Source organism: Cetorhinus maximus, chromosome 16 (genome assembly GCF_964194155.1).
Source record: "Cetorhinus maximus chromosome 16, sCetMax3.hap1.1, whole genome shotgun sequence".
Classification (NCBI taxonomy): Eukaryota; Metazoa; Chordata; class Chondrichthyes; order Lamniformes; family Cetorhinidae; genus Cetorhinus; species Cetorhinus maximus.
The window spans coordinates 58,539,314-58,552,317 of NC_135894.1; the positions used below are offsets into that span (position 1 = coordinate 58,539,314).

The 13,004-nt window shown below is 41.9% G+C and overlaps 1 protein-coding gene across 6 annotated transcripts in view; it reads right to left on the reverse strand.

Annotated features, from left to right (window-relative positions):
* dmd (dystrophin) overlaps positions 1-13,004 on the reverse strand; it is a 1,945,510-nt gene that overhangs the window by 1,203,069 nt on the left and 729,437 nt on the right. For all 6 annotated transcript variants that reach the window (XM_078559857.1, XM_078559853.1, XM_078559852.1 and 3 more), the window contains exons 13-15: positions 6,153-6,254; positions 3,786-3,893; positions 1,531-1,710 (exon numbers count right to left, since the gene is read on the reverse strand). In XM_078559857.1, coding sequence (XP_078415983.1) covers positions 1,531-1,710; positions 3,786-3,893; positions 6,153-6,254 — 390 coding nt within the window. The remainder of the gene's footprint in view (positions 1-1,530; positions 1,711-3,785; positions 3,894-6,152; positions 6,255-13,004) is intronic.

The following is a 13,004-nucleotide window of genomic DNA, read 5'->3' on the forward strand; positions in this document are numbered from 1 at the left end:
AATCCTGTAACTCTTGCAAAGTTTTCATCCTTTTATCAAGCAAGTTGAATTGATGTTCTCCAAATTCCTTCTTGGCAACTTCTTAGTTCACCATTAGCAATGGCTCCATGTGTCCCCTCTGCTGACCGGGGCAACACTAGTGTAAAGCTGTTTGCTATCCCAAACAAAAACATCTCTTCAATGAGCGTATCAATAATCCTGATCAGCTAATGTCCTACAGTATTTTCTTTTCTCCAATCCTCTCTCCTTAAAATTGGGTTCTCCTGACCAGAATCTCATACAATTTTTGTTTTTGCAGAACACACTACAATAGGTCACACTCCTTGAATCACTGTATGGCAGTATAAGTCAGCCATGAATTTTTGTACCTTTACCTGATTTAATTGTCACCTTCACTGCTCTGACCCTATGTCTGTAACAGTGAAGTAAATTAAGGTTTTATACTTCACCTTACTTCCTTCTACAAAATTTGGTAATAAATTTTGGCTCAATTTGGTATGCTATCGTTTGCAAAAACATGGTCTAATAAACTTGGAATATTTATCAGACAGAAGCATATCAAAACAATTTTATCGGTTTGTATCTTCTTTAAATCTACTACAATGTTAGAATTCCTAAATAAGAACATAAGAAATAGGAGCAGGAGTAGGCCATTCAGCCTCTCAATAAGATCATGGCTGATCTGATGGTAGCCTTAACTCCATTTTCCTGCCTGCTCCCATAACCCTCGACTCCCTCGTCAATCAACAATCTGTCTAACTCAGCGTTGAATATCTTCTGTAAACAAGCATTGGCTCTTGGGCCACAATCTTCTAGCACCCCCACCCCCCCACCCCGTTCCCCCTGGGGGCAGGTTCCCCTGTGGTGGGGCCAGGGGGCCATTGAAATCTCCATTCACATCGGCGGGACTGGAAGATCCCACCAACATGAGGGGCTGGAAATTCCAGCCTTTATGTTCTGTGCATCCCTTCCAGCAGCTGCTTCTTTCTTTCTGTTTTTTTATCAAAAGTTTCTCTTGGAACTTCTGTGAATTCTCCTTCCCCCCCCACCCCCTCCTTCTACCTTGAAGGTACAGTGCTAGTTCTGCAAAGCACATGGAACAGAGCTGTCCACAACTTGCCACAAATTGACACCAAATGGAGAATTTCATTGACTAGTCCATGTATACCAGACCTGGAATGCTTGTAATAATACTATGAATAAAACATTCCTCACACTTTCATGAACACAAAATTGATAAACATATAGTTGCTATTAGTGTCACACAAACAGCAAATCTAAAATCAAGCCCTTCACCAAGCATTAATGCCTGCTAGCAAGCTAAATTAGCAAAGTAGAAATAACATAACCACCTAAACAGTTAATTGGGGTGGATAAGCCTGCCTTTGCTATTGATCTAACCTGGATGAATGGCAATAAAAGATGCATGTAATGAGTTGATTAGCAGGACTGAAGAATAAAACTGACACAAGAAACTGAATAGCAGTGGCACAGCTTTTGTTTACATTCTGTTGACAATCAGTGATGTACCTGCTTGGAGTTGTTCTCCAGTTTCTGTACAAGATCATCCCAGCGCTGAGCAAATTCCTCAAGCCTCGCCTGTAACTTCTGAGCTACAACCTTATTTTTCAATGTTATGAGGAGATCCTGACAGAGGGCACAAAGTTTATCCATGATCTGTCGTTTCATCTCCAGCTCTCCTTTCAGAATCTGTTGATCAGGAAAAGAAGGAACTAAAAGGGCAGCCAACAAAAGTATGGATTACATGACTCATCATACATGTAATATGCCATAACTAACTGAAAATATTGCATTCCTTTAGTTCTGCAGTGAACTTTTGTCTTTCTTAAAATGCAAATAATTTTAGATAAATTAATAAAAAGTTGTCATTGAACTTTCCAGTCAGAACTGGATTTATTTCAATTAACATCTAAGGTAAACTATTAATGGTTATATAGATATAAAATCTATCCAAAAACTTCCATGACATTCAAAGTTAACTTTTGCCTTTGAGGGTTCATGGCTATTACTTGCATTGTTCAGAAAACCAACAGTAACCAAAAACAACATGTTCTGGTGCAAAGCAGCAGGATTTGATCCACGCCAGTCTACCTGCTGACAGGAGGGAGCTTGTTAAAGCTGAGTGCTAGGGCAAAATGAATCAAAATCACAATAATTTTTCCCCCACTCTCCCAAAGCTCTGGCCTTTACACAATTTAAGGATCCATGGGCTGATTATATTTCACCCAAGTGCTCATTCTTCATGGGCTGCTAATTGGTTCAGGTCCCTACCAATTAGATGGCTACATTATGGGGCTGCATTTGACCAGCTTATCCCTCAGTTGGAGTCACCCTCAGAGCACCAATGGTAGGAATGTAACAGGGGAAAGAAAGGCCGTGAAAAGTTCATCCTAGATCTGAGGAATCAAAATTATGTTGCAGAGCCTGGGGAATAAAAAAATGACGCAGTGAAATGAGGGTGTGGTGAGGAACACTAGTCAAAAATAAATCTGACAGCCACTTTGGGACATTAATATTAGAGTCTGTGAAAGGCTGCAGTGACAAAATCCCCCATGATTCAAGATCTGCCTCACTTACTTAGGAATATGCAACCTTTCCCGACTGACCCTTTGCATTTTTTTTTTCAAATCAAATGAAGTGTGAGGCTCTTCTCAAGAAAGGTTTATGCCTGAAGCAGCAACTGGCTTGTATTTTCTCAATGGATGCTGTCTGTCCTGCTGAACGTCTCCCACATTTTCTGACTTTGAGGCATTTTTGCCTTTATTAGGCAGCTAAAAACATGACCAGGCCGCTTTATGGTACTGAATACAAGAGGTTTCAACATTCTGATCCTCTCCAAAGGTGCCAAATGGAAAACAACAGCAATAGAATAGACATAACGCACTGCAGGTGGGCTAAATTGGTGCAGTATGAGACTTCAGCCCCTCTGCCAGCCTGACTGCCCATGCCAACTGTATTATTTTTTTTTCATTTTTGTAACTCTTTCGAGTTATCAACAGATCACATGTAACTCTTTCGAGTACATTCACAGTTCTTGGTTTCCGGGAGTGGGACATGAACCCACAACCCTCTGATTCAAAGGCGAGGGTGCTATGAGCTGAGCCACAGCTGACGGTGTGAGCAATATATTATCGGGGTCAATTGGCTCGTTAACAGGCCTAATTGACCATTGATTATTTATTTAAATATGGTGGATGGGCTGCCAATTTCAACCCCTGTTTTATGGAAGTGAGCTTGGGCATGAGCAGGAAGGGGCTGGGGGGTTGGTATCTACATTATTTTTCATGCCCCCCTGCCAAAAAAACAACTGGTGGAGGTACATAAAATCCAGTCCAGTTTGTCTGAGAACAATATATCTCAATAACTAATGAATGGATTTCAACAAAACTTTGTACACAGATAGGTATGGCCCATGGAAGAATTGATTAGTTTTTGGTGAAGATGCGGATCTGGATCCTAGATTTTTTTTAAAGGTCCTTTAATATTGGGAGATAGGGCAAACTGACTTTTTTTAAAGAATGTTGTGGGTTGTTTTATTTAAAATGTTGTTGTTTGTTTTAGAATGTTGTAAATTGCCTCAGCTGCTGTGGTGGAATTTGTCACTGCTGTCAAAATGTGAGCAGGGTTTTCAGAGCAGTTTGTTCAATGTCGATTGGCCTGAAGCCAAATCAGGAACATGAATATTCATTACAATGCTATCTACATAATTGATAATTAACTGATTGCATGAGTGAAAGACCACTTTCAATAACTGTTGCACTCACTGCTAATTTTCTCAAATTAGCGACCATCTCATTCTGGTCTCTGAAACCAGTTGTCTGAACCTTATTCACTGATTCCTCCTTCTCCATCAGCCATGCATCAAAAAGGCACTAGAACAAACAGGAAGGTTTATGTTAAAACATTGATCTTCAAACTGAGGCGGTCGGAATGAAACAACAATAATTAATAAATCAGGCTTGTTTCTAATAGCACATGCAGAAACTGCATCAAATCAGCAATCTTTAACATCTGATTAAAGAAAGTCATGTTTTTTCATGGAAATGAAGATTCTTTGGTATAAAGGCAAAATGGGATATAGTACCAATATACTATATTGAGTAAGCAGTGCTGAGCTCCAAGAGTTTAAATGTGGTTCGTCACCCACTGGTTTCCATTGATCAGCCACTTACCAGATGAAGTGTTCAGCAAAAAGAAATCACAGTCCTGCTTATTCAGAGAATATAGTTATAGCAGAAAACTATAGTTCTAATTTACATAGCCATGTTAAATAAACTGTAAATTCTCAATATTTAGCTTTACTTATCCCTAGAAAAGGGTTGTAGCTCTGCACTGGCACAGACCCAGAAGAATTGGGGACTTTCTCAGAATATTATAAATTTATAGCAATTTGGCATTGCTATGTTGTCATGAGTATGGGATTATCCATTATAGCTATATGAATTTGTTTTTCTAAACACAAAGTCAGAAGTGGGGATGTTCACTGATGATTGCACAATGTTCAGCACCATTCACAACTCCACAGATATAGAAGCAGTCCATGTCTAAATGCAGCAAGACCTGGACAATATCCAAGCTTGGGCTGAGAAGTGGCAAGTAACATTCATGCCACATAAGTGCCAGTCAATGATCATCTCCAACATGAGAGAATCTAACTATCACCCCTTGATATTCAGTGGCATTATCATCGCTGAGTCTCCCACTATCAACATCGTGGGGGTTACCATTGACCAGAAACTGAACTGGACTAGCGATATAAATACTGTGACTACAAGAGCACGTCAGAGGCTAGGGATTCTGCGGCGAGTAACTCACCGCCTGACTCCCCAAAGTCTGTGCACCATCTACAGGGCACAAGTCAGGAGTGTGATGGAATAATCTCCACTTGCCTGGATGAGTGCAGTTCCAACAACATTCAAGAAGCTCAACACTGTCCAGGACAAAGCAGCCCGCTTGATTGGCACATCATCCAGAAAGATTCATTTCCTCTACCACATGACACACAGTAGCAGCAGTGTGTACCATCTACAAGATGCACTGCAGGAACTCATCAAGGCTCCTTAGACAGCACCTTCAAAACTAACAACTGCTACCATCTAGAAGGGCAAGGACAGCAGACACATGGGAATGCCACCACCTGGAAGTTCCCCTACAAGCCGCTCACCATCCTGACTTTGAAATATATCGCCGTTCCTTCACTGTCGCTGGGTCAAAATCCTAGAACCCCTTCCCTAACAGCACTGTGACTGCAGCGGTTCAAGAAGGCAGCTCACCACCACCTTCTCAAGGGCAATTAGGGATGGGCAATTAATACTGGCCTAGTCAGCAATGCCCACTTCCCATGAATGAATAAAGAAAGTTGATATAACCGGAGCTTTTGAATATCTCTGCACCATTTTCAGCTCATGGCATAATATTGTTTGGGCCACAGGGATAAGGATAGGAATAAACCTGCACTTATATAGCACCATAATCATGTTTCTCTAAAACATCTCAGACAGCTTTATCGACAATGAATAACTTTGAACTGCATGAATTTAGTATTGACAAACATAATAAGATGTCACAAAAATCATCGGCTCAATGATCAGTTTAACTGTCTTCTGTGGAGCTGGTTGGTGCAGAAATGCTGTCCTCGATGCCAGGAAACTCCCTGCCCTTCTTCAAGCAATGCTGTGGTTCTTTCACGTCCATCTAAACCACCCAAACCAGTGGATGGATGAAAGCTTTACCATTCTAATGTAATAGGGGTATTATCATTCACTCATTGGCAGTGATGATCATGAATTCACAGCTGCCTTCCAATTGACTTGCTACCTATGTGTATTAATGCTAGAGACTCATTACCAGGAGTAAAAAAAAGAGTTAAAAAAAGAGGATGTCTCATAAGGCCTTGATTGCATTGGGCTACCACTGGAAAACAGAATCAGATGGAGCATGGTATTATATCCACCACTATCAAAAACAGCTTTTGGTTAGTGTCAGATGTAAGAAAAATACTGAGGTTAACCACAGCCAATATCAAGAAATGTGCTTATTTCAAGATATCTTGACATAATTTATTTCCCAGAAATCTACTTCAACGTGAATTAAGGCTGTACATCAGAAAGGTAATTGGCAATGTGAGTTACCTGTTCTTCAGTGAAGTACTGCCATTTAAAAAGAATCTCTTGCAACAGTACCCAGCGCTCCTCAGTCCATTTGCATATAGCTGCCCACCTCTCTCCAAGAATCTGCAATACAAACAGATTATTAAAGGAAATTATTTTAAAAAGAATATTCAAGGTTATGGCATTACCCTAAAGCTAGGAGTTTCTACTTTATACAAAGTCCCTTTGCAAAGGTCACTTAGGCCTCAGATTTGCTCTGCTATTTTGGGGGACACAACCATAACTCTGACAGCATTCCACCAGAACTGGCAAACACTCTGTCTTCACCTGGATACATCATCTCTCAGCTTCATGTGGGAACTTTCAAGTGTCTCATTTGGGGCACAACCTCTGCCTGCCCCTAAACAAGGCCACTTACATAGTGGAGGAAAGGCTGAGGTAAGGAATTCCCCATGGTTTTTTTTCCCAGTTTAAGGAGGCTAGAGAGCCCAGTTAGTTGATGCATACAGATCCAGAAAGGCAAAAGTGAGTCCCAACATGTGGCGGATGGAGGGGGAAGGGTTTTGACACCCAGGCCAGAATCAAGGATTGGACACTGAAGATAAAGAAGAAATGTTTTTAATATGTTTTTCTTAAATGTTTAGAAAACAGTGCCCACTTAGGAGCTGCTGTGGCTCCAATCTATTCTTTCCTAGTGAAAGAGAAAATTAGCACCCCCAATGGGAGACATCTTCCACCTGCATTTCTCAGGTCATCAGTGGGGAATAGGTAGAGCCATAGATGCCCCTGCACCATCATCCCCCCCCACCCCCATTCCCCCAAGTAGCATCAAAGGCCCACTCCTGCATGCAGACTCCTTGGAGACAACAACAGAGTTCTGCTCTAATTTATATATTTAAGAAAAAGTGAAAAGTACTTGGATCCAGTTATTGATGCAATTGTTTTTGTAGCACTGAATGGGTAATGGAGGGGATACACTAATCTAAGGTCTAACAATAATGGGGGAAACAAAAGACCATTAAGGGCTTTTACTCAACACATTGCTTACCTGTTTCATTTAGCTGTTAACAGTTTTACATTGGTGGAGCAGAATTTTTTTTTTCAAAAATGTGAACAGAATAGAACTTGATTACTTGCAACTATGAAGAAAACCACCTTCGCGCAAACCCATCAAAGAATCAAGTTTGTGCATTCCACCTCAGAAACCGTGAAGCTTAAAGTAACCTGGTGTGGAACAACACTGATGCATTGCGAGCACCCTATCTACTTAGGAGTCACCCTTGACAGATGCCTCACCTTCAAGAACCACATCGAAAAGACAAAGGCAAAAGTGAGCGCACGAAACAACATCCTGAATAAGCTCACTAACACAAAATGGGGAGCAAGCTCGAAAACATTGTGAACCAGTGCACTTGCTCTTTGCTATTCCACTGCCTGCCCTGCATGGGAAAGATCTACTCATGCTAAGATGGATACCGTTCTGAATGCAAGCTGCCGACTTATCATAGGTTGTTTAAAACCAACAAACACCAACAGCCTATATATCCTGGCGGGTATCGCTCCCCCTGGTATAAGAAGAACGGTAGCCAGCAAGAAAGAGTGACTCCGTCAAACATCAGATGAGAGGCACCCTCTACATGGTCATACACCTACGCCCAGCCGCCTAAAGTCAAGGAAGAGCTTCATGAACAGTGTTGTTCCATTACAATCAACCCCATCTGAAGCCCGTATCACCTTGTGGAAAGACCAGCTCGCCAGTCTCGAACAACCCCCAGCGATGGAAATTCTACCAGATGAAAGCCTTCCCCCAGGTGCTAATTGCAACTGGGCAACCTGGAAGTGCCTTAACAGACTTAGAACTGGTGTAGGTCATTCAAAGGTGTCACTAAGCAAATGGGGTTATACAACCAGCCCAATAACTGGTGAATGTGGAACTGAGCCACAGACTATGCAACATCTCCTGCAATGCCTATCGCTAGAGGAACCCTGCATTGTTGCAGATCTTGCTGAATTCAACAACAAGGCGCAAAAATGTGTCCAGTTCTGGCTGGGCCATGTATAGACTGTCTGTGGACACGATAAAGAAAAACTTGCAACTCTAATTGTCTGTGAGCTTTTTATTCAAACTACAGTAATCCATTATACGGGCTTGCATGGAACCCAATTCACTTTTTATGTTTCATATATTTATATTTTATAGCTAAGCGTTTTTTTTGCTGAATAAAGGCTCCACTTTAGGAATTTAAATAACACCAGAAGCTGGGCAATGATGCAAAATAGAGGCCAGCATTTACTTCATTTATATGAGATTGCAATAGCAATATTACAGCAGATATGAAGGGGCAAAGGCACAGGCATTTCAGAATACAGATCGCATTTGATTCAGAAATAAAATTCCACATAAACTAAATAAGCAATGGAAAGACCAGCTACATACAAATCATCAAGATGATGACTCGGGTCGAAAGCTGCTCTACAAGAAATGCATTCTCAATGTGGATATAAACTTCAAGATAGTTAATAAATCAGGAATAATTTCCTATGGGGAATTTCTTCCTGATTCAATACAGTTATCAATTTAATGCTACGTTTTCATCAACTCAAACCAATAATAGGAGAGGAAAAGTACAGGGGCAGTACTTTCATTAAAAAAAAACTCTCTCTCAGCTCAACGACGTGGAAGGGATAACTTTCTCAACTGAACTCAGCCAAAGCTAATGGTGTGAAAAAAAAATCAGCCAGATTCCTATTTCTGATCCCCAGCAAACCTGTTGGAAAATGTAAGTCTCTCAATAAGGTTGAACTACCTCGCCACACCTCACAGTCGAATAGTGAGCCAACATTCTACGTGTTAACTCATCAATGCTTCATGCTGGCAGTCAGAATTTGCTAAGTTTAATCCATGGGCTGGATTTTACGCTCCCTATCAGTGAGTGAGAGGCAGGAGGGCAATTAAATCCAGTGGGCACCGTGTCCAGCACCTACTGCCTCTGTGCCTCCTCAATTATACGTGCAGTGGGGGAGCTGTCGGACAGTCTGCACACCCTTAGGGCAATTGAAGAATTTGAGATCTCTTCCTTCTCAAGGTCACGCTAGAATATCTTGCTGTTCCCTTATGTCCATGTATGAAGCTTGTATATGTGCACAATCACATCTGTCTCTCATGATTGGCACTGAGTGGCAGTGGGAGCTAATGGCCATTTAAGAGCCTCATTCTGCTGCTGCGGGTATTTTATCCATGGCATGAGTAGGACCACGCCATGTGTGAAGCCCGGTAGCTTTAACAGTATAGGATGGTGATGTAGAAGGAGGAGGGGAACCTCCATTACAGGTCTCCTGAGCCCATCGGAGACCCCCACTAAAGTCAGTCTCCTCCCTTTACCCTCTTCCACTGCCTGTAGATCCTGGCACCCCACCCCTCATCAGGACTGCCAGCCTGGCCCCAGCATTTCCGTCCATCCCCACCACTCTCGCCAGTAAATACCTCGCATCTGGCTCCTGGTTCCTCAAAGTCAGGGACTGGAAGCAATCCCAGCAATGGCCATCACTCCCAGTGGCACTGCTGGAACCAGAGAGCTGCCAGCCATCCTATTGGACAGTAGCTCTCAGAGGCGGGACTTCTCCCCAGATGGGTGCTGAAGGCCTGCCTCAAGCAAATTAACGCTTCTCACACTGTTCATTGACTGTGGGTCCGCCATCCAAACAGGGGATGAACTCCCCACCCCCAAATTTTTAGCCAGCGGGGACCAATGTGCCCCGCTAAATCCAGCCCGATGTCTGCTAGAAGTCAATGCATTCTACTGCACTTGACCCCTTCCCCAAAGTCGCCTTATAATTCCTCACAAGTTGCTTGTGTGCAGTCTCAAAGTTTGTGCTTGAGTAAACACATGGATCCTGCTCTGGTTCAGAATCAGGGCTTGCTGGTATGCTGTTAGGAAAATGAAGCATTTCTGAATTGTTTGGAGTTACTCTGACTGAGTTCTTCTACACCTTCAAAAACCCACAGTAGGAAAGTGGATTAGCCTCTGGCCATCGCATATGTTCCGATCAAATTTGGCTTGATCTGACATTACTGGAAAAATGAAGGGCCTGGTAGAACCAAAATTGATGGTCTTAATTTGAATGGTAACCATTTTAACCTCTTGTTCCTCTTGTACAATTATTAACCTTGCCCTAAATAGTTCAGTCAACACCAAAAAAAGCAGCGATTAAGTTCACTGAAATATTCTGCAGGCAAAAGCAAAATACTGCAGATGCTGGAAAGCTGCAGCAAATTCTGATGAAAGGTCATCAACCTGAAAACTGTGCAGAATTTTCCTGGCTCTGTGGGGGTGGAAGTGCAGCCAGGGTAGGGGAGGGGGCGGGGGCAGGGAGCTGCTTTGGGAAAGCTCCCTGGCGCATTCCAGCCACTGGGAAAGTTTCCCAGAGTGGCCTGGCATATGGATCAACTGCCTACTGCAAAGCGTAGGCAGGCAATTTGCAAAATTAAGGGCCCAATTGGGGGTCTTTAAGAGTACTCGGCAGAATTTTGTCTATGGCAGAGTGTGTCCACCGTATAGGGAGGTCACCAGCTTAATGAACAGCAAGCTTGGAGGTAGCCAATTAGGAGGCAACCCCTAGGAAAATAGCTGCACTGGTCTGGCTCCTGGTAAGTGTGTGCTCGGGACCCCCATTCCGTCCCAACACCGGGGTCCCGAAGCTCATGGAAACATCTGCCCTTTAATTCAGTCTCACAAATGCTGCCAGACCTGCTGAGCATTTCCAGTATTTTTTGCAGATATTTTGCAGTCTCAGTGGATGACTACCTGCATTGCCTGCTATTGTAGTGATCCATTCTAACCAAGAATTCTCCTGCTTCAGTCCCTGAAATGCATGCATGCCAATGTCAGTACTTCAACGTTTATTAAAATGTGCTAATATGTCAGTATTTCCCGACCAAGATGAAGACAATCCCACATGATCTCCTCCTTCTCAAGGACATCCTAGAATATTTTGCAGTTCTCTTCTGTGCATGTAGAAAGCTTGTGCATGTGCACAATCACATCTGTCTCATAGTAGCTCGTGATTGGCACTAAGCGACTGGTGGGAATATGAAAACCAGCTCTCCACACTGACCTTGTACAGGGCAACTGTCAGCTTTGCAAACCAACAGCCGACATTCACAGAGGTGCGTTAGCATTCGCTGTCAAAATGACTAGCTCACTGTGAAATGGTACCAAGTGACATACAAGAACTTCAAACCTTCTGGGAGATATACTGTTAAAGCTAATCATGTAAATTATGCTGGAAAGACTAAGAAATACAAAGTACATCAAGGTGATAAGGGCAACACAGATTGAGGTGATAGGCTGGAATGAAGTATAAAATGTACAACCAAGGAGTGGATGTTTAAAAGTCAACTAGAAGCTTTTGCTTGTTGCTCTCGGTGACAGTGGAGGTGGGGAGATTGGCAATAACTTCGTAGAACAGCGTGTGGAACCATTGATTCATTCTGAAGCTGCTTCCAAGGGGTTAGTGAGCAGGATTATGTTTGAATACGCATATCTCATGGGTTTTCCAGAACATGTTCATGGTTTCTATCCACAAAGTGAGATGTTATAAATTTTCATTTCCCTGAATAAACCTTTTCAGGTTCAGTATAACTCCCATAAGTGGACCGCAGATGCTAATTGAATCAATTGAAATTAAGTACATACAGGTGGCGGGCATTGATTGCATGGTTACTTGGGCAAAGATAAAGAGACACTTACTGACACAAATGGAGTGGAGTCAGGGGATTCATGCCTGTAATATTTCACCCTGTGAATAAATCTATCCTAAGTGAAGACTGGCTTCAGATTCTTCCTTCACCAACTGGCTATCTGGAATACACCAGAACTCAAATTTCAGTGCTGACTAACACATTGCCCAATATTTACTTATATGATAGCATTGCCCAAGAACTTTCCCTGCTACAATCTGGATATCCTAAGTGCACATGCCTGTGTGTGCACTTCTACAATTTTTCAAAAAGCACAACTGATGAACACTACAGTGAAGCTGTTTTATTTTGCAGAATAAAAATGACTAAACAAAAGTAGAAACACTCATGAACAAAATTCCAAATATTGTTAAACCTCCCCTATAATGCTACACATAATAGCACAAAACAGCAAAAACATGCTTTTATTCCAAATAACTGACCTAATTATTTTCTTTAATGTTATTTCATTTTGGATCAGCAATCACTCTATCTTAATTACCAGATTTGCCTTTGTGCAGCCCTTTTAGACCTGACTGACACTGAACATGTGTCTTTGTTTTCTCAACTTTTTGATAATTCTGTACCTAGAAATTAAAATCTTGGTTACTTCTGGCAACTGCCTCTGCTGAGCTGAAATGAACGAAGTTATCTCAACCCAATTAGCTGCGGATGATCATGAACTAACTCATTTTCATTGAAGAAACAGATTGCGTCTTGTTTGTACAGAGAATGGTGAGGCAGGCTATGATTATATACAATTGTAGAATGTCATTGGGTTCAGAGCAACTCATTTGCATTGCTTTTATGATTTGCCTGCAACATTTTAAATCTCATGTCTTATGCAACGCTTCAACAAGAGACCGAAAACTGTCAATGCATGGCTAAAACTTGGGACTTTATCTGAGAAGTGTACTCTAGTTCCAGGATCCTTATAATCGTAGATTGGAAAACCAGTGAACTTAATTTTCTCATAAGGAAAGTAAGGGCAGGTTTTCCATTGTGATATGAAACATTTAATATGATGTCTTTATGAATGAATTGCATGTCATTGTAAGGGATGGTCTCTGTGTGTTTGCTTCAGGGGCGTTTCCAAAATACTTTACTGACCTATTTAATAGAAGATACCATGT